Genomic DNA, 21,583 nt, shown 5'->3' on the forward strand with positions numbered 1-21,583 from the left:
CTCAAAGTCACCAACTTTCCCCTTACAACGGGGTCCTTTTAGCAACAGTAAGAATTGCTGAAATAAACTGACCTCTTTCTAGGCATCAGAAAACAGTTGCGTTTTGATTCTTTGAACACATTGGTCACCTCATTTCAGACAGAGAAACCAGGATCCAAGCCCCAAGGCCACACTGGAGTCAACCCATAGAAATAGAGCAGAGTCCAGTGCTAGAGGCCTGTGCCTGGGGGCCCAGGAGTATCCTCAGGAACCCTAGGTCCAGACAGAGAGTGCAGGGGCTCAGGCTACTCCTGGCTCACATTCACATCCTTCACCCACAAAGATAATGGTTGTCATGGGCCCTAGATTTTATATTCTCTGGGTGTCTGTCCCTGTGATGACCCACTGCCATAGCCATCCATCAAACCTACAATGTCACCATCTCCATGAAGCATCCCTGCTGACTATAATAAATGTTTCTCCTCTCTCTACTTCCACCACACTTAACTCATGAAGCATATAATGTGTTTCCTCTTGGATAGTTCTTTCTGACCAGGGGCTACATCTGATTCATGTCTGCATCAGCATCCCTGTAACACACCCCCTACCACATACACCTAGAATGGATGGATGGATGGATGGATGGATAGATGGATGGATGGAGTTGGTCAATATATGCAGCATGAGTGAATTGGATGGATAAGTGTATAGATGGATGATAACTAGCACATGGATGATGGATGGATCAATGATTTTAGAAGAATGAATGATGGAGTGAAGATATATGGTACTGGATGATGCATGGATGATTGTTAATACATGAATGAAGGTTATGGATGGATTGATATTACATTGATGAAACAATATGGATGAATTGGATGGATGGGTGGATGGACCGATAGTAAGATGATGAAAGAATGGATGAATGGATGGATGGTTGGCTGGTTGAATGGATGAATGGGTGGACATATAGTTATCCTAGAGTCACTACTGAGGCAGTCTCCAAAAAGCTAGAAAATTGGGCCACCATTGAGGTATAATTGAGACAGTTTCTAAATTAGCCAAGATAAATTGTGACAACCTTCCTGAAAATCTTTTTTCTTAATATATCCTAACCCAAAATGCAGAGTGGTAGTTCCCTTTGGAAATATGTAATGTCTAATTTCTTAAAAATATATCTGAAAATAAGAGTTCCAAAATAGTAAGGTTTGATAGAACTGGGAGATTATTACATTATTACTTGACTTTATCAAAGTTTGTCATATTAAATAATGAAAAAGAAAAAAAGAAATACCCCATTCCGATTCAGAGGCTGACACTGCTCCCGGGGTGCAACACTGTCCCACAAAGTTTTTCTGGGCCAAGGGGATACTTGAAATGGTCAAGCTGGGGCCAAGTTTACAAGGAGTGGGGCTTGTGGGGCTATGAGAATTGATGAACCTACCATCTTCAGCGATGTCTCCAGGAGCTCGTCCTCTGTCTTCTGGCGCAGGCAGTCAACAATGACAGCCGAGGTGGTGGTTTTACACCCAGCAAACACAGCAATTTGCTGCAGAGATCACAGGTGACAGCAGAATTCAGAGCCATGTCTCTTCCCTTGGTCAATAAAGAGCTGTTCCATCCCAACCTCAATTTCTAAAGGCAGCAGGGGTGGCAGAAAACACTCTAGACCAGTGGGTGTGGGTCCTGGTCCCAGTCATGTCAATTACACAGCCTCTGTCTCTGTTACCTTGTCTGTCAGAACGGGCACGACGATTTCAGAGCTGAACATCTAAGGAGAGGCAGCAGGAGTGGGGCTAAGAGCACGGAGTCCAGAATCACTCTGTCTTGCTTCAGATCTCAGCTCATCCACTTACTAGCCATTTGGCCTCGGGAAAATCACTTACAACATGACCAGAGGAGAAGATGCAGAAGGAGAGAAGACAGGCTCCCTGATGGTGGGGCCGTGGAGAGTGTGCACGGCTCCCCAGAGCCTAGTACAGTGTCTGACACAGAATCCGTGCTCAGTCTATATTTGTTGAATAAATAAAACGTCACAGAGAGAAGCAGAGGAGAGAGACAGAGAGAGAAACAGAGAGAGAGAATAAGAGAGGAAAGAGAATTATAGACAGAGGATGAATGACTGAGAACGAGAAAGAGCAAGTATAAAGGTCTTAGATACACTTCATTTTCCCATTTCTGATTCCTGTTTGATAGTGAAATTCTGCCACCTCTGTTTCCTTTAAATGAATTCTCCCTTCTCAACCTCAGCCTGGTCAAGTGGGCTTCTGTTGTTTATGAACAGAGAATTCTGAAAAACATTCTCAAAATTTCTAAAAATTCTTGGTGTCTTCCTTTCCTTTCCTCCTCCTTACCAGCCCCTTGAAGTCTGGCTGCTGCCCCCACTGCTCCTGGAAACCAGCTCTCACAGCCCTACGTAAACGCTCCACATCACCGACTCCAGCAGGCTCTCCTCAGAAGAGCCTCCTGTGGCTCCCTCTTCCTTGGCTTCCTAACAGTCTCCAGATAAAGACAAAGTCCTCACCAGGGTCCTGTGCAGCACGGCCCCCACAATGTCCCCATCCTCAGCTCACTCCAGGTTCCCTCTGCTCCTTCTGCTCTGGCCACTCCAGCCTTTCTCATTCTCTCTCACTTGAGATACTTTCTCCTGTCACAGGACATTTGCACATAGTGTTCCCTTTTCCTGGAATATTCTTTTCTCACCAAGTAAATTCCTGCTCATCCCTCTGATCTCAACTCATTGATCACTTTTTTCAAGACTCATTTCCTGATAACCTCCCCCTACTCACTGGGCTCCTCTTGGATCCTGTTGTGACATCAGATACCTCTGCTTTATTGCTCTTGTCACAGTTGACATTTTATTAGTTTATAATCTGTGTGATTATGTAATCATTACTCTATCTCCTCCAATACAAGAAGCTACTAGAGGTTGCTAGATGTCTGGCTATATCAAAATTATTTGTTGAGTGAATGAATGAACGAATCCTCCAGGAACCACCCCCAGCCACAATGCCCTCAGGGAAGATCACATACTGCACGCGGGTTCAGCAGAACTGAGACCCTGAGAGCCACAACACAAAGTCACAGTCCACTGCCCACTGTCTGGCTGGGCACCCCACCTTGACACACTTTGGGAAGTGTGGTCCGTGGACAGTGCTCCGAGCTGGCAGTCCAGAGTCACATGCTTGAGTCCCAGCTCTGCCCCATCACTCTCTGACCTTGGCCAACTGCTTCCTCTCTCTGTCCCAGGTTGCTCAGCCGGATAATTGGGAAGTTGGGTGAGGTGTCTCCTTGCCCTTCCCACTCAGCCATTCTCACTTCTGTGATTCCTTGTGGATGTCAGCTGGATCCCACGGCAAGAAAGACCCCTCAAGACTCCAGCGGAGCAGATTAAGGGTGCAGGGGTGGTCCAGTTGAGACCCACCTGAGCCATGGCCTTTAAGTCCCTCTTGGCTGGGGCAGAAGAGATAGCCACGCCACTCTCAGAGATGGCCCGGTGGAAGAGGTTCTTGGCCAGTGGAGATAACACCTGGGACAAGAGTGGAGATGAAGAGAGTTTATGCTCACAGGAGGGGTCTTCAGGAGCTACACCCATCCACAGCTCTGCCCTGGCCCCTCCCCTGGCGACCCTGGGGCTCAGTGGACATGACAGGTCTCCACCTGGCCTGGCCTGTTCCCCAGGCTGACCCTAGGACATGGTTTCTCCAAGAAAACTTCCCTCAGCTGGAGGGAGCCAGGAGCGCAGAGTGAGGGACAGAACAGGAAGTGAGTGGCACATGCTGATTATAACAATCCAAAGTGTCTGGAAGACTCTGAGAAAGTCCTAGCATCACTTTAAAGACACAGTTCTTATTCTGCATTTCCATTACTCAGAATATACCCTAGGGAAGTGGATCTTGGAGGCACACAATGATTTCTAGGAATGTTCATTCTATTCATAATAATAAAAGTTGGAAATAAACCAAGGCTCCAATATTATGAGTTTAGGTAAAGAAAATATTTTTCATTCTTACCATGGCATAGTACACGACTATAAAAAAAAAGTTATGAAGAGTGGCTAATGTTTAGAGAGTTATTTATGTTATATTATAATGCTAAGGAAGATTTTTGTCTAAAAACTCCTAGGTAGACAAAGAGATAGATAGATAGATGGGGCGAGTCAAGGTAAAAATACTAGAAAAATACGTATCAAAGTGTCCGTGGTGAGTATCCCTGGATAACGGGATTTTGGATGATTGTTTTCTTCTCTGAGGTTATCAGTGCTTTTGCTTTTGCTCCACTTTATAAGACAGAAAAACATTTTCCTCTGAGTATCAACTATGAAACCGATACTTGTTTTAAAAGGACAGTAATAGCACTGACCCTCTGCTCAACAGTGAGGCAGCTGGAGGGCTCCTCACCCCTCCTAGCATCTTCTAACCTGGTTTTCCATCCTTTCTTCCCTCAGTGTCTCCCTCAGCACCCCCCATCAGCAAGACAACCCAGGCTCCCAGGTCACGTGTCACACATCCCCTGTCCCATCCCTCCCCATCCCACCTTCTGACCCCTCCTCCCTCTTACCTGCTTCCCCCAGCCCAACTCATCCCTCAGCCCAGAGACTGCTGCCCTCCCTCTTGGGCATGGTCAAGACATCAGACCCCCTCAGAGGAGGCCCCTGACCTGTTCTTAGTGCTCGTGTCCCCCTGACACATAGATCTGGCTTCAAGCCAAACAGTGACACTCTGCCCAACTCTTAAGGTTGCCCCTTCTTTAACTTTGTTTTGTTTTTTTTTTTAGGAAGATAAGCCCTGAGCTAACATCTGCCACCAATCCTCCTCTTTTTGCAGTGGAAGAATGGCCCTGAGCTAACATCCGTGCCCATCTTCCTCTACTGTATATATGGGATGCCTGCCACAGCATGGCTTGACAAGTGCTGCATAGGTCTGCACCTGGGATCCAAACTGGCAAACCCTGGGCCACTGAAACGCAATGTGGAAACCTAACAGCTGCACCACCTGGCGGGCCCCAGGCTTGCCTCTTCTTATTAATAGTTTATACCCATACATACTTCCCAAATGAATTAAGGTAAGTCCTAATGTCAAAATTATTAGGAAGGAGAGAGAGAGAGCTCAACCAAGTGAGAAGAGGAGGAATGTCATTGTTGCAGCTGCTACTGGAGATTGTTACGCCCCTTGGACGCTAAGCTGAGCTCTGATCTTCCTAGGGGCCAAGGAGAGCTTGGCTATTAGCTCTACACCATCTGGAGCTTTGAAGAGTGGGGTCAACCTTACATCTAGGTCTTGTAAATAAAGGAGCCCATGACTAGACTGGTCTCCAAGGGTCCCATCAGAAACCACATCAGAACCAGGAACACTTACAAGAACAGAGACACTTCTACCTCCTGCTGACTCTCCAAAGATGGTCACGGAGCCTGGGTCCCCTCCAAAGTTGGCAATGTTCTCCTGGACCCAGCGCAGTGCGGCCACCTGATCCAAGAGACCCCAGTTTCCTGGGCTGTGTTCGTCCCCTGTGCTGTGAGTAAGAGAACAGAGTGGGCTGGGAGCAGAGACATCATGGCAGGGCCCTCAGGACCACAGATGGGGCTGTACACTCTAGGCGAGCCTTCTGGAATAAGATGGGGTTTCCACAGCCCTGACACAGGGGTCTCCACCTGCCTTCCTCTCCTGTAGCATTGTTGTGCTGTGGGCTGTATGTTCCTTCCTCTGGCATCTATTTATTGAGCATCTGCTATGTGAAAACACTGTTCTAAGAACCAAGGAGCACATCTGAGAGCAAAACAGGCAAACCTCTGACTACACAGAGCTCACACTATGGATCATAAACAAATAAACAAATAAATAAATATAGAATATGATGTCAGGTAGTGAAAGTGCTTTCAGGAAAAATAAAACCTGGTAAGGGAAATGGCAGAGGTGGGACATTGGGGTCCTATCTCACATCACATGACCAAGGAAGACCTCTTTGAGGCTGTGATATTTGAGTAGAGAGCTGAATGAAACAGCACAAGAACCATGCAAATATCCAAAGAAGAGAATTCTAGGTGGAAGAGGCCCTGGGGTCCAGTGAACAAAGTGTGAGTGTAAGATATGCAGCTAGAGACAGTCCTGTGGGCCTTGGCAAGGACATCGATGTCACTGTAAGTAAGGAGGGAAGTCACCGCAGGGGAAGGACTTGATTCCATTTATGTCTTCAATGATCACTCTGGCTACTGTGTGGATCAGATAGGGTACAAAAGTAGCAGGATAATAAAAGTGGAGGTTGTTACTAATAATCCAGGCAAGAGGCACAGAGGGCTTAGATTAGAGTCAGTGCAAGGGTGGAGGTGAGAAGTAGCTGGATTCTGAATGAATCTTAAGGTGGAACCAGAGATTTTCTGGTCCACTGAATGTGGAATGTGAGAAAAAGAGAAGAGTCAAGGCTGACAACATGGTCTTTATCTTGAGCAACTGAAAGGATGGAGCTGCAGCAGTTGAGCATGGCGTGCTGTGGGGAAAGTAGGAGCACTATTTGGGGGAGGGGCAGTGGGAGTCAAGGGTTAATTTCGTCCATGTGAATTGTGATGTGCCCTTGATACGTCCAGTGGAGACAGCAGGAGGTAGATGATGATGTGCCTCTGGGTTTCAAAGGAGAAGCCGGAGCTAAAAGGAGTGAGCTGTGAAAGTGCCCTCTGAGGTCACTCTGGGCGGGAGTGGAGACGGAGAGGGAGACACACACAGAGGCCCGAGGATGGGGACGAGGGAGGTCCAGGGAAGAAGCGGAGAAGGAGCAGTGCGTGAGGTAGGAGATGGCCAGGAGCCCAGAGAGGAATCACTTCCAAACTGTATGAGCAATTGTGTGTGGATGCTGCCAAGACTGTGCAGATGTTTGCCAAGGTTGAGCCAAGAGCTGGGTGCTGTTTGTGACCTCAAGCAGAACAGTCTGGTGGTTTGGTCGGAGTCAATACCTGACTGGTCTGGGTAGAGGAGAGACTGGGAGGAGAGGAATTGGGAAGGGCTAATGTAGCAGTTTTATTGTAAAGGGGAGCAGAGAAACAGGCCATAGGTGAAAAGGATGAGTGGTCTCAATGAAGGCAATACATCCTTGGACGTGATTCACATGGGATAACCCTCCTCCAGCTCCATAGCTCTTCCTAGGGAGTAGCCCACCCCTCCCCCAGCCCACCCATCATCCATCTCAGGGTCAGAGATGCTGGGGTGAGTGCATTCAGAAAGGCCCACCGGAACTGTGTTCATGTTTCCATGGAAACTCTATGGTGAAGACTCTAGCCTTAACTTATGAATGTGCTAAATGAAGAAGGAAATGGGATGAGAGGACCTGACATTCCCTGGGAGGGTTATTCTTTGGGATCAGATGCTGCAAAAACTTCCCAGCCCTAGCCAGCCATTCCTTCACTCACAAGCATTCATTGAGCTCCCACTACGAGTCTGCTCCTGCCTTCCTTTCCCATGAGGTAAGATGTGTAAGACTCTAACTGCTGTGCTGCATGCTAACTGTCACTTTAGAGGCTGCAATGTGCTGGGGCAGCACAGGTGAAAAGGAGAAGTTGACTATTTCATAGGAGGTAACACCTGAGTTGGACCCTGCAGAATGAATAGGAGTTTGTCAGACAGAATAGGCATTTCAGGCAGAGGAAACAGCATATACAAAACTTCATAAGCAGGTATGACCAGTGTTGGTGGAGAATGAGAAAGGAGGTGGGTCCCAATTGTGAAGGGACCTGAGTGCATTACTTAGAAATTTAGCGAAGATTCCCTTAAGGTCTGACATGACCAGAATTGGGTCCTAGCATCCTTGCTTTGGGGGCCAATGTGCAGTGAGGAGAGTTCAATATCTTACCTGAAGAATCCCCAGATGCCCAGGCGGTACTGAATGGTCACCACCACCACGTTTTCAAGGGCAGAGAGGGGCAGCCCATCATAGGATGATGCTCCACCTATTATCAGACCACCTCCGTGGATCCACACCATCACCTGGACAGGGAGGAAGATATACTGGATATAGAGCTGAGAAGGATCTTAAGAGGTTGTCTGGGTTGGTTGCCTACCTCTTGTCCATGAGTCAACGAGGCCTGAATTTACCAGTCCCCAGCAAAGGTGGAGCAGCCTGTAGCTCTGCTCCCCCCTTCTCCAAGCTGGGCCCAGGCCACCACCCTACTCAATGAATCCTCGTTGCCCCTGCCTTGTCTCTTCAGCCATGGTGATTTCTCTTTCCAGGGCTCTTCATGCTGAGAACATCATCATGGGAACAGCCAAGACTGAGGGTGTCATCTTCTTCCCAACACTCCCATCACCCTCATGCCTGGACCCTCACCCAGCTCAGCATACTCTGCACACCACAGCCCAGTACTTCAGCTTCATCTTAGTTACCTCTTATTTGGTGAATTAAATTTCTCTCACACATGAATGATTATCTCAAGAAGCACACATGTCCCGGTGGTATGTCTTCCTGTTATGACTTCCCTCTGCCTCCTCTGGGTCTCTAATTCTCACTCATCCTCCAAAGCCCAGCCTAAAAGTCTCCTCCTCTCACAAACCTTCAATCATTTGACTAACATGCTCTGAGAACATACCATGTGCCAGGGACTGTGTTAAAAATCGAGCAGATAGTGGACTCAACGACTCACAACATATGGTTCTTGCTTTTAAAGAGCTCACACAGTAAGGAAGTTAGAGTCGCTAAAATAATAATATTGTAATAATTTTATTAGTAAAAAAAGGAACGTGTAATAAGAACTATGTGCCAAGTACTGTTGTAAGCACTTTAAAATAAACCATCTATGAGGTAGAGACTACTATTGGCCCATTTAACAGATAGGGTGACTGAAGCCCTTAATGTGCCTGAGGTCACACAGCTAGTAAGTGGTAGAAACAGGGCTTCTATCCAGGCAGTCTGGTTCCAGAGGCCACGTGGGGAGTCACCCAGCACACGGCAGCCAATGACCATGGCGCAGTAGGTTGGCTGTTAGGGTGGGAGTAAGATCTTTTCTTTATGAACATTAATAAACATAATCCTCATTTATAATGGAGTTGGGAGGCCCAAAGGGAGAACTCTCATGAATCTGCCACTTAGCAGCAATCAGGAAGAAACATACCTTGCGTCGGCAACAGGAAGTGATATTACTTACTTCCCCAGCAGAAGGAAAGAAGAAATTCCTCCTTGCTCAGCAATGGCTCAGCCAATAAGAAACTTCCATAATTCAGCCAATGAAAAGCCATTACACTTCGAACTCTCAGTTTCCACCAATGGACTCTTAGTTTACAACAGCCCCTCTCAACTTCATAGAAGAACATTTCTCTTCTTTCTTTCTTTGGACTTGCACAGAGTTCGCCATTGACCACGTGTCCCAAATTGCAAATCTTTACTCTTCCTGAATAAACCTATTCTGCTGGTAAAATAACTGGCTGTTTATTTGTTTTATATCAATAGTATTTGGTGACCCATATGGGCATCCAGAGAAGACCCCAACAACTCCGAGGCTGGTGGGAAAACAGGTGCAGTACCCACAGAGCCCATTGACCTTGCTGCTTTCTCACCTATGATAGAGTTTAAGGGCAAGTTTTCTCCTGGATCTTGAGCTGTACTCTCTTTGTATTTTGAACCTATCCAGCCCTTATTTTGAACCTCTCGTTTCTGCAGAGAAGCCCAACAATCAGCCCCAGAAAAGGAAAAACAAGGTTGGAATTTCAACAATTGTTCATTTGATAAAAAGAGAAAGCACTGCTGTGGGCCAAATAACACCCCAGTCCTACGACAGACTCTCATTCCTCCCCACTGTACATGCATTGAGTCATTGGTCCACCAACAAAATGATAGCACTCATGCATCAATATTGGTGGGAAAATACTAATAAGTCTGCAAAAAGCATGTGTCTCACTTGTTCCACTTGTCCAAATCATGATCCAGAAAAGGTCGTTTGCACTGCTCTCAGACATTTAAGGTGCCTAAAAGGCCTTTGGAGGTTGGGCAGATGGATTTCATACAGTTGCTCCTATGTCATGGATAAATATGTTTTAGTCATGTCTGCAAGTTTCCTCACTGGAGTGGAGTCTTCCTCTGTAGACAGGCTGCTGTCTCTTCCATGGCTGAAGTCCTTTTGGAAAAGGTTATTCCTACCTGGGCAACCCCTCTTGAGTTTATAGTGATGGAGAATCCATTTCCCCAGTCAGGTGCTTCAAAAAGGCTCTGCTTTTTTGCTGGTTTTACACTTTCACTGTGTTTCTACCCTCAATTGTCTGCTTTAGTTGAATGCACTAACAGCATTATGAAGATTCCCTTGGCAAAATTTGCAGAGACTTTCCAAATACCTTGGCCAAAAGCATTACTATTGGTCCTTCTAAGTCTCAGATCCACCCCCATTGGAACTCATAAACCCTTACCCTTTGAGACAGTCACAGAATGGCCAATGCACCTGGTCCCTGACTCTTTGATCTGGAACTGATAAAAGGAGATATACATCAATGTTTGAAAGGCATAACTGCATTTATCAAAAATAACCATGCTCTGGTAGAGCAATCTTTTCACAGTGCACTCCAAGGGGGTGAAGACCTTAAGCATCACACCTGGCAATCTGGAGATTTCCTCTGTTGGAAAAGACACCTCCAGAGATACTCTCTTCAACTTTGCTGGAAGGCCTCTATCAGGCATTAATAACTAACTCTCGTGCTGCCAAACTCCAGGGAATAGGCTCCTCGGTTCATGTGATGCCTCTAAAGAAAGCACCAAGTCCTGAGTGGACCTGCACTCTACCTGGTAACCTGAAGGTACAGATTTCCCAAATGGAAGGAGATGACATCTGATGAGACAGCTTCTCAAGATGTCAAGACCAGGCCTATCAGAAGGACACACACAGACCTGGGTGGGAAATGCCTGATAAATCTCCCTCCTACACCTCCTTGTTCTCGAGTGAGACCACAGTAAGTTTGCAGTCTGTTCACTTTCCGTCTGATGTGGGACACAACACCCAGAAAGGTCCTTCCTGGCATGGAGGGACAAAAGGCCACTGAATTCAGAACAACCTGACTCTTGATCACCAATGATTTCAGAGAAAAATCTTGATCAAAAGGGGAAATGTGAAAATTCATAAACAGAAACCTCATTTGAAATGGAGTCAGAGGGCCAGAATGGAGAATTCTCATGTGGGTGCCACTCAATGAACACTACAGACCCCAACAGGAAGAGGCATACCCTGCATCTCCGACAGCAAGTGACATTGCTTACTACCCCAGCAGAAGAAATAAGAAATTCCTGCTTTCCCAACAAGACCTCAGCCGATGAAAGACGGCCATAACTCAGCAAAGGAAAAGACACTGCACTTCAAAAGCCCAGTCTCCTCCAATGGACTCTGTTTACAACAGGCCCTCCCCAGTTCTAAAAGAACGTTTCTCTCCTTTGTTTCTCTGGATTTGCGCAAGGTCAGCCATAGATTTCATGTTCTGAATTGCATTTATTTGCCATTCCTAAATAAATCCATTCTGCTTGTCAAACAACTGGCTGCTTGCCTCTTATGGGTCAACCCCTTCAACTCTAATTAATGTGTCAGGAGTGCTTGACTTGTGTACCTTGCCAGGCACTGACACAGAGCTGGATATTCATCACTGAACACTCTTATGTGAATATCCCAGATTTGAGGAAAGAGAGCCAGGTCTCTCAGCTAGTAAAAGGCAGAACCAGGATTTCAGCAGAGACTCTAGTTCCGGGAACTGTGTCCATAACTAGAGGTCTCCTGCCTGCAGGTCCAGAGCCCCTGTCCTCCCACACCTCTGATCCCCGCCTGCCTCCAGGTGGAGGGGCTGAGTCTGAGTCATCTCTGAGTGAAGGCTGAGCCACGGTCGGGGCAGCAGAGATTTGCTGAAGTTAGCCTCTGTCTGTGCAGCCCAGACGGTAAGACCCTCGAAGTCAGGGACGGCTTGGCAGCCATTGTATGTTCCTCCTTCCTCCTAACCCCCAAGACCAGCTATGTATATGAGGGCACTGGGCACATCTTAGAAGAAGAAATAAATGAATGAATGAATGAAAGACTGAGTAAACTTTTGTCTTCACCTCTTTGAGCCAAACGTACAGTGTGTCTTCTAGTCACAAGTTCATGGACGTCCTCTTCCACTCCTGGGCATCACGTCAGGTGTGTCCTGGGAGATGGCTGGGTGCTCACACCCCTCCCTTCTCTACCCCAGGGATCCCCTCCTTTTCCAGCAGACCCTCCCCACCTTCCAGCCTGAGTCTGGAAGCCTGCTCCATCTCTGGGCCTCCCTTTATCCAGGAAATGCTGACTCACTGGGTCATGAGGCGATGCCAAAGACAATTAGGGAGGGAAATTAGCTACACCAAGGTCCCAGAGAGTTGGCCAAAGGCAAAGGAAAATGCTTCTTGGATTGACCCAGATTCTGCCTCCACAGTTCTGCCAGGGGGCACTGTCAGAGAATGATCTTTGTGGCTGAGGACAGGCCACACACAGGCTTGATTTCCTGGTCTGTATCAAAGAGCACAGGTTTGAAGATCAGAAGACTCGTGCTCTTGTCTACCAACCCTCCCATGTGACCTCCCATTTTCCTCTCTGGGCCTCAGTTTCCCTATTTGTAAAGGAAAGATTGAGTTGTTGGCTTATCTCTAAGGTTCTTTCCATTCTAATATTATTGGAATTTATGTCTTATCTTCTCAGGATATCATATTCCTAAGCCAGCAACTAATGGTAACCATTCTTATCCTTCTATTAGCCTGAGAGAACTGGAAAAATTAATATGTGCATTATAAATGTACAGCCAATTCCTCCAAATATCCTGTGTCTGTCACTTGGGGAAACTAACATTAAGAGGAGTAGAATGTGCTGCCCAAAAATTTTGGTACGTTGATTGTTTTGAATTAAGCTTATTGAAGAAACAGCCAATGCAAGAAGGACACTCTAACCCTCTTTTGTCTCCTGAAAGCAGGAAGTAAATGTCCCATGTGAAGGGTACCCTCCCTGCACCAGGAGGGGGAAAGGCATCCTGATCACCAGAGATGGGGAATTCAAGGCTGAGAAGGCTGTGTAAACAACCTTTGTCAGTTCCTCTTTAACTTGTTACCCTAACCTAAAACCCTTTGCTTTGTCCAATCCTCCCTAGTATTTCTTTGTCTAAAAGGTATAAATGTTGTTGTTTTGGTTATTTTTTTGAGTCTTGAGTCTTATGAACTCCGGAATGTACGAAATTAAATTTGTATTCCTCCCGTTAGTCTCACTTGTTTCAATTCAATTAATAGGCCAAGCAAAGAACCTAGAAAGCAAGAAAGGAAAAGTTTTCATCCCCTGCAGTTCGCTGTGGCCACATGGTCTGGCTGTGGTGGGTAAAACAAGTCTTGGGGCCCCTGAAACAGCCCTGGCTTGTGGCCCCACCCCAAACTGCCTTCATCCTCTTCCAGTCTCCACCAGAAGATCCTGGAGGGCTGGAACTCACCAGCCTTGACCAGTGGTATCCACTACTTACCGGCAGCCTGCTTTTCTTCGTCAAGTCAGCGGGAGTGTAAATATTTAGGTAAAGACAATCTTCGGAAAACTTGAGAGGCATGTTCTCCTTTCTGTTGGTAAGGAATTCTGAGAGCATCTCCCCCATCACTGCGTCCTGGGAGCACCTGGGTAGAGTGGGGAGAAAGAACTCCTGAGTCACTCAAAGCTAAGCAAGGAGACGTGTCCTGCAGTCAGGCCCTGCCTTGGACTGGGAAGTTTATACTTGTAGCAGAGGTGCTCTTACCAGACTGGGGACACTGGAATGGGCAGGAGGCTGCCTGGGGATCTGGGTGGGGGGCACTCAGGTTCACTCATGTCTTTCAAGACTGTGTATAGTGAGAAGAACTGGCATCTGTCCCCTTCGCAGAGCCTTCAGGATGCCCTGGGTCAAGGAGAGGAGGCTGCCTCTACACTTGGGAGAGGACCATTTCCTACATGCCCTGGACACAGCTTGGCTCTCCCCTGGGCTCTGTATGGAGGGCTGCAGGGTGATCATGTTTGCACCAGGGAAAGAAGGTTTGCTAGTCCATGGGAGACTTTTATAAACCATGAGAAGTCACTCAAATGGCAGACATTCAGGGCGTACAACAGGTGAGGGAAGAAATATTTGTGGGGCAACATTAAAATAACTGTGTTCTAGTCCTGCTTCAGCCACTAATTGGCTGGGTGGTCTTTGTTGAATCTTTCTTGCTCTGGGCCTCAATCTGCCAGATCTAGGTGAGGGGAGTGACTTCTACAAGGGTCTTACAGCCCTGCCATGCTAAGATTCTACCACCACCCCTCCCAGGCAAGCATTAATGGTTGCGCTATTAACAGATCATAAGGATTCAACATAGATTATAATTGGTAACATTTACTGAGTCCTCCCAGTGTGTCAAGTATTGTACTCCTGGTGTATTAACTCATTTAATTCACAAATCAGCCCAAAGACAAAGGTCCTATTATTATCCAGATTTTATAGACAGGAAAACTGAGGCACAGACAGGTTAGAAATGCTTCCTTCACACAGCCAGAAAGATCCATACAATGGAGTGCTTATATTTCCAAGGACATTACAAGAAACTATTCTAGATCTTTCTGTACCCTGAAGGCAAGCATTGCTGCCCCTAGGAAGTAGATGAAGAAACTGATGCACGAAGGTGCTTGAATGGCACAGCCATCAAGCGACAGAGTCTGAGCCTGCAAAGGGGGTTTCCTGATCTTCACCCTGGGGGAACTTTCCCCAGATCAGCAAGAGCACGGGGTATAATACTCACAAAAAAGAAAATCAAATGTCAAAAAAAGGAAAAAGAGTTCAAAGTTACTAGTATTCAATTAATGCAGAATAAATATAAAAATTATACATATGTATTTAATTATTTTGCCTATTCATTAGCCAGAAAAGATTTTTTGATAACCCCAAGGATTGCCAAAGGTTCAGTGAAGGGAAGTTTTCACTTCTTAATTCTAGCAGTGTAATTGGAGCATTTCTGGATGGAAATTTAGCAAAGGTGCATATTCTTGGACCCAGAAATGTCATTTCTTAAAACTTATCCAAAAGTTTTCATGAGTGTGCACAAATATTTAGCTAGAGGATCTTCATCAGAGTGCTATGTATATTATCAAAAATATCAATAACAATTTAATGACCCCAAATAAGAGATAGGGTAAATAAATCATGATTCAATAATCAAGGTAATACAGGTGATAAATGTCATACTGTGATATTTCATGACATAAAATGATGTTCATGATAAAAATGAGCAAAGCAGGTTTCCAAACTGCATAGTGTGATGGGATACTTTGATCTATAATAAGAGATATTCATTTGCTCTTCCTCTATTTTCTTGCACAGAACTCCTAAAACCCTTGGAATTTCCTAAGTGACGAGACCTATAAAGTTGTCTTTTATCATATTAGTGAGTTGACTTTTGGACCCCACATAATATTGGCTTTTGCCAGGAGAACCAACCAGTGATTAGAGGGTTGGAAATTTTAGTCCCACTCCCCTGACCTCTAGGGAAGGGAGAAAAGCTGGAGTTTGAATCAATGGTCAATGGTCAATGGCCAATGATGTAACCAATCATGGCTATGTAAGGATGCATCCATAAAGAACAAATGGACAAGGGTTCGGAGAGTGTCCAGGCTGGGGAACTAGAATGCCTCCCTGTGCCACAGTGCCAGGCCCAAACTCCATGAGGGCAGAAGCTCCTTTCTTCAGAACCTGGTGCTATGTACCTCTTCATCTGCTGTTGCTTAAAATCCATCCTGCAATATCCTTTGTAACAAACCAGTAACCTAGCGAGTAACCTAGTTTTCTGAGTTTGTGTGCCACTTTAGAAAATTAATGAAACTCAAGGAGGGGATCATGGGAACCTCTGACTTATAGCCAATGGCTCACAAGCACACATACAATCTGGACTTGCAGTGGGCATCTGAAGCAGAAGGCAGTCTTGTGGGACTGAACCCTTAACCTGTGGAATCTGATGCTATCTTCCGTTAAATAGTGTCCAAATTGAGTTGAATTGTAGGATACCCAGCTGCTGTCTGAGAATTGCTTTTTGGTGTGGAAAAAAAACAACAGACATTGGCATTGCATGCAGATTCTTAAGTCGTTCTATTTTTAGGGAGAAAACATGCAGCAAATAAAGACTAGAATAACAGAATTCAAAATATAAGCAGAAGTTCTCTCCAGGGGGTGAAATCGTATGTGATTTTCATTTTCCTACCTTTCCTTACCTGTACTTCCTCATTTGTCTGTCATAAGTCTGCATTACACTTACAATCAGGAAATAAAAATAGTGAACATTATTTTTAAAGGAAGGGAGAAGAGTAGACAAGAAGAAAAAGGAAGAAAAAGAAAATGAAAGGTGGCAGCAAGAGGTGGGACCCAGGAAATTCCAAGAAATGCCTCACTGAGATGAATAAAGTCTAAAGGATTGGGGTACCCTGGGGTGTGGCCGAGGGGCTTCTTTGCCCAACTTGGTCAGAAGGACTAGAACACACCAACCATTGCTCTGCTCATGTCTACGTGGCTACACACACCTGGGAGTAGAGAAATTGCCCAGTCAACACCCCAAAGCACTCCCCACCCACACACTACCTCACTCATCACTCTGCTCACTGGCCAGCTATGGAAAAGTTCAACATGGGAGAATAAACAGAACTACTACTTGTGATCTCTTGTACTTGCTTACTTTTTTATTGCTTTCCAAAGCATTGATCATATTCTCATATATTATTGCATAATTCATTTATTAATTTGCATGTTGTTTATTATCTGTCTCCCCTCCTAGACTGCAAGCTTCATGAAGATGGGATCTTTGTTCTGTTCACTAATGAATCCCAGGAACCTAGAACATGCTGGCACATAGTAGGTGTTTAATAACTATGTGTTGAAGAGAGCGCTCTAGAATGCTGTGAGAGTTCTGGAGTGTCTCTAAGGATCTACAGTGTTTTGAGGATTCTAGAACAAAGTATGAGCCACTCGGAGGATGGCCTTGGCTCCTTCCTGCGTCACTTTGAGGCACACACCCACTGAAAGATGCCAAAGCCCCCGGCTTACATGGGAGGGTAGGAGGTGGCATTCTTGACGAAGGGCCATGGATCTGCAGGCTGCGGCGGAGCAAACCTCAGGGATCCCAGGGGGGGCTTGGCAAAAGGGACCCCCAGGAAAACGGCCACGGGCTGTGCAAATCCTTCCAGGCTGACGTGCTTCCCCAGGACCTTGCCCTGTGCGGTGTCCACCACAGGCTGTGAAGATGGGCGCCCTGCTGGACAGCAAGAGGAAATGAGGACACGTCAATGGTGAAAGTTTTGACCTGGATCACAGCTGGGTCTTCCCACTCTCAGCATGTGCCGTTGAATGAGTCACCTCAACTCTCTAGGCCTCAGTTTCTTCTTATGTAAAAGGGAGAGGAGGTCAACTGTCCTTCCTAACTCCCAGGGCTGTCTTAAGGAGCAAAGTGGACATGGAGGTAAAACGGCATCAAGTCAGAAGGAAATGCAAGAAGGAAAGCTGCTGGGAGTGAAGCAGACATTGGGGTTGTGCTCTCAGGAGCCCTGGAGACAGTTACCCACGAGGATCCTGGCGCTGAGCTGAGTGCTGGATGGGAGGATGGACAAGAGGCGGCCCCTCTTCTCAGAAGCTCTGAGCCTTGTGGGGAGAATGAGCCACATACACGCTCGACCCTACTGCTGGGGAGAAAGTGGTCAGTGTCCTGAGAGAGGGACCAGTAAGGTCCTACAGGAGTTAGAAGAGGGAGCGAGGCCTTCTGATTGGTGGCATCATGGAGGCGGTGACCTTGGAGCTGGAACTCACGGTAGGTGAGACTGAGCAGGGGAAGATAAAAGAGGGATATAAAGGTATAGAGCAGAGAAGAGAATGTGCCGAGGCGAGACTCTGAGACAGCAAAAGGCAAGGCCTGCCCGAGGAAGAGTGATGGCCCATGTGAGGCAGAGGGAGTCTATGGGGGAGTGGAAAATAATCCTGGGGTGAGAGAGGTTCATGTCTGGGAGGGCCTCGAATGCCAGGCTAAGGATTTGAGCTTTATTGTGGGTAAATGAGCATCAGTGAACAGCTCTGGAGTATGGAAGCGTAACACCATCAGCTTGAAGAGGATTCTTCTGGCGGCTCTGAGCAGGGTCTTCCAGAGGGGCTGAGACTGGGGTCAGATCCCCGTCTGTTCCATTCTTGTGGAGCAGACAGCTCTTCCTCGCTGAGCTGAAGTTCCTCCCCTGCAGCTTCCACATCAGCCCTGCTTCTACCTGCTGTGCCCGTCCTGAGCTCCCATGTGGCAGCGGCCTTGCAGACCCCTGAGCCTGCCCATCCCTCAGGCCTTCTCTCGTCCGTCCTCAGATGGTTCCAGCATTCCTCGTAGGAAATGATGTGTAGCCTCTCGTCCTCCCAACTGCTCTCCTTTAGATGTAGATGAAAGGGCTGCATCTCCCTCAAAGTGTGTGGCCACAGCAGAAAGAATAACCCAGACTTCTTAAAGAAGAATATGCAATGCTAACCTTCAGGCGAGATGAAGTGGACAGAAGCCAGATGCCGAGGGTGAAAAAGAGGGTGATGGGGTGAGAGGCATCAGCAGTAACGGTAAGAGCGGCAGTTACCATGTGTGTTATAGGTAATGTTGTATACTGAGCACTTCCTATGTGCCACATTCTGCATTCCAGGTCAGTAAAATTAATCTTCACAAAAGCTTTGCTAGATAAGTGTTCATATACCTGTTTTACAGATGAGGAAGCTGAGGAAATGGAGGCAGCTACTATGGACTTCTAAAGACAGCAATGTGATGGGACTTGCCAAGTGGTGACCCTGGTTGGGAAAGATCCCTCCTAATTTGGCTCTTACTCTGCCCTGATCCTCAGTTCCAGGCCTCTCATGGTGTCACAACACCAGAAAGAAGATAGAAACCAGATGGAACCTGGGCTGTGAGGACACTGTTGTCCAGAACACTGGCTCTGGATTCAGCAATCACAGATAGATTCCAGTTCATGATTTTCCGTTGACCTTGGTCTAATTCATCTGCCTGTCTGAGTCTCAGTTTCTCCATCCTTCAAAGTGCACAGCTGTATTCTGAGGTCCCTTGCTGCCCCCTTGTATTAAATGTATCTTTTAGTTTCTCTGATCAGATTCTTTGACATCGAACGCCTTGCCAACTCTGTAGGGACCACCCCTCCCAGACTCAGCCATTCCTAGAGGCAGGAATCAGCTGGTCCTTCCAGCGTGCCAGAGCCCACACCCCAACCACTTTCTTCATGGGGCTCTTACACGCCAAGCCACTGTCATCCTGCTCTAATCACTCCAGGATCAGGACCCTGACAGCTGTGGACAAGCCCCAGGGCCTAGACCAGTTTGTTTAGTTTGAAAATCCTATACCTGCTTATGCTGCCTCACCCCTTCCTTCCCACAGCAACCAGGATGAAGACTCTTGTCCCCAATTCCTCCTCCTCCCTCTGCCTCCTGACCCACTTGGTGCCTCACCTTGTGGCCACCAGGGTAGTGATGTGCCCTCTCCCCTTGGGAACTGGGAGTAACTATCTTTTCAATGGTAGTCGGCTCCTGCTCCGTTGGTCTTACCCCACCTCAAATTTCTGTTAATACACTAAATTTTAAAACCACCCCTTCCTTTATGAATCCTTATTTTGCACACTTGTCATGCCAGGAACTGTGCTCTTTAGAAACAACAGTGAGTTTCCTCCTCACAATTGACCAATGAATTTGGTATTGTTTTCATTTACATTTTAGAGGGGGGGGAACTGAGGCACAGAAAAGTGAACTACCTTGCCTAACGACACATGGCTTGTAAGTGCTGAGCTGAGACTTGAATCTGCGCCCTCTGGCCTCAAAGTTGATATTTATATTCTGCTTTGTCACTCTCCCTGATTTGGCCATATCTGGACTAATATCAAGGGGAAAAAACTGAGCTGTCCAAAGTCCTCATCTGGAGGCATGAAGTTAGCTGGTGCCCTCCTGCACGTGGCTGGGGCAGCTGAAGTTGGGTGTATGTCCTCCCCTGGACGAGACTGTCTGGGCCGGGCGCCCCACATCTGGAGGGCAGCTGCTGCGGAACCTGAGTTCTCACTCCCTTGTCCTGTATGTGTGTCCCTCACCTCGTCCCTGGACCAGGATTTCCAATGTGCCCCCCCCCATCTGTATTTCAGAAGGACTCACCCCAAACTGTGGAAGTGGACAAGGAGACCAGGACCAGAGCGAAGAGCCCCATCTCAGAAGGACAGCAGCTCCTGGGCCTGCAGGACTCAGCGCTGCTGGGAGGGGCTGTGCAGTCAGTCCCAGAGCCCCGCCCCCGCCCTGACCCTCAGTTGCCTCCCTCCCGGCCAATGGCCTAATCAGGCAGAAAACTTTCCCCTTCCAGGGATCTCTCTGAGCAGTTTTGGAGCCTCTAGACCACACCCATCCAGAGTTTACCCTCTTATCTCAGCAGCACAGAGTAAACTCCCATTACAGATAGCCACAGACTGGTCAAACAACTGCTTACACAAGGGTTTCTCCCTTCCTGGACCTTAACCTCTGTGGACCGTGAGCTTCCCAAAGTCAGTCACAAGCAATAGATGCTTTTGGACAAGGGGAGGCTTGGGTCTCGGGTTCCCACAAGCAACTTGAAAACCTTTAGAGCAACTCCCAGCCCCACAGCTGCTGAGCTGGGGAACTGAGGACAAATCTCTTCTTTTCCCTGGGCTTCTATTTCATAGGGCTCTATGCTGTCAGGTTTGGAAGCATCTTAAATTGCATGCAGTCTCCATTCTGCTGCCTAAATTGACTTTACAATATTCCTGCCAAGTGACTGAGCTTCCTGTTGCACACCTCCAGGGTCAGGGAAATCGCTACCTCTAGAGGCAAGGATCTTTGGGTAGAAGGTTCTTACAGTAATGAACTCCATCCCTCCATAGTCCCTGGCTCTATTCTTTCATTTAAGCATCCATCCAACCACCCTTCCATTTATTCATTATTCCACTTATTCATTCATTCATTCTCCAGAATTTACCAATCCTAGCACTATGCTAGGTGTTATAAATACAAAGATGAATTCAAGATATGTTCCATCTCCTCTTGCAGTTCGCCATATAGTAGATAAGACAGATGGGGTGTGGGGGTATGAATTGCAATGTAATGTGAAAGCAGCAAAACTGAGGGATGCAAAGTGCTCTGTGTTCACCTGGGAAAGTGTCATTTACCAGCTGGGGACACAAGGAGGATGCTCAAAGCCTGTTTCATACCATCATTAAATGACCAACAATGGGGAATCTGTTAAATACACTCTGGTACAGCTGGCTAAGGGACTACTATGCATTCACTTAAACTAGCGATGCACACAGGTATTTATTGAGAAAAGAAGACAGTCATGATCTATTGTGAAAGGGAAAAAACAGGTTATAAAATAGTGGGGGTTTTTTTGCACTTTCGGTATTTTGTTTTTGTTGTTTCTAGTTTTTTAAATTCTTTTAATTTTCAAACTTTTTAAATTGCAGTAACATTGGATTATAACATTGTATAACTTTCGGGTGTCCACGGTACTATATTTTGAATTCTGTGTAGATTACATCCTGTTCACCATCCGAACACTAATTACACTCCATCACCACACGCGTTGCCTAATCCCCCCTTTCACCCTCTTCTCTCCC

The 21,583-nt window shown here is 46.7% G+C and overlaps 1 protein-coding gene across 4 annotated transcripts in view; it reads right to left on the reverse strand.

Moving 5' to 3' along the window:
* LOC106822420 (liver carboxylesterase 1-like) overlaps nucleotides 1–20,262 on the reverse strand; it is a 33,737-nt gene extending 13,475 nt beyond the window's left edge. For 2 of the 4 annotated variants that reach the window (XM_044761511.2, XM_044761509.2), the window contains exons 1-7: nucleotides 20,115–20,262; nucleotides 17,001–17,205; nucleotides 13,437–13,581; nucleotides 7,816–7,949; nucleotides 5,337–5,490; nucleotides 3,404–3,508; nucleotides 1,424–1,528 (exon numbers count right to left, since the gene is read on the reverse strand). In XM_044761511.2, coding sequence (XP_044617446.2) covers nucleotides 1,424–1,528; nucleotides 3,404–3,508; nucleotides 5,337–5,490; nucleotides 7,816–7,949; nucleotides 13,437–13,581; nucleotides 17,001–17,205; nucleotides 20,115–20,166 — 900 coding nt within the window. In that variant the 5' untranslated portion in view covers nucleotides 20,167–20,262. Of the gene's footprint in view, nucleotides 1–1,423; nucleotides 1,529–3,403; nucleotides 3,509–5,336; nucleotides 5,491–7,815; nucleotides 7,950–13,436; nucleotides 13,582–17,000; nucleotides 17,209–20,114 lie in introns of all 4 variants that reach the window. The other 2 variants (XM_044761510.2, XM_044761508.2) reach the window with 1 other exon arrangement.
* Between the last annotated feature and the right edge of the window lie 1,321 nt (nucleotides 20,263–21,583).

Source organism: Equus asinus, chromosome 28 (assembly GCF_041296235.1).
Source record: "Equus asinus isolate D_3611 breed Donkey chromosome 28, EquAss-T2T_v2, whole genome shotgun sequence".
NCBI classification, from domain to species: domain Eukaryota; kingdom Metazoa; phylum Chordata; class Mammalia; order Perissodactyla; family Equidae; genus Equus; species Equus asinus.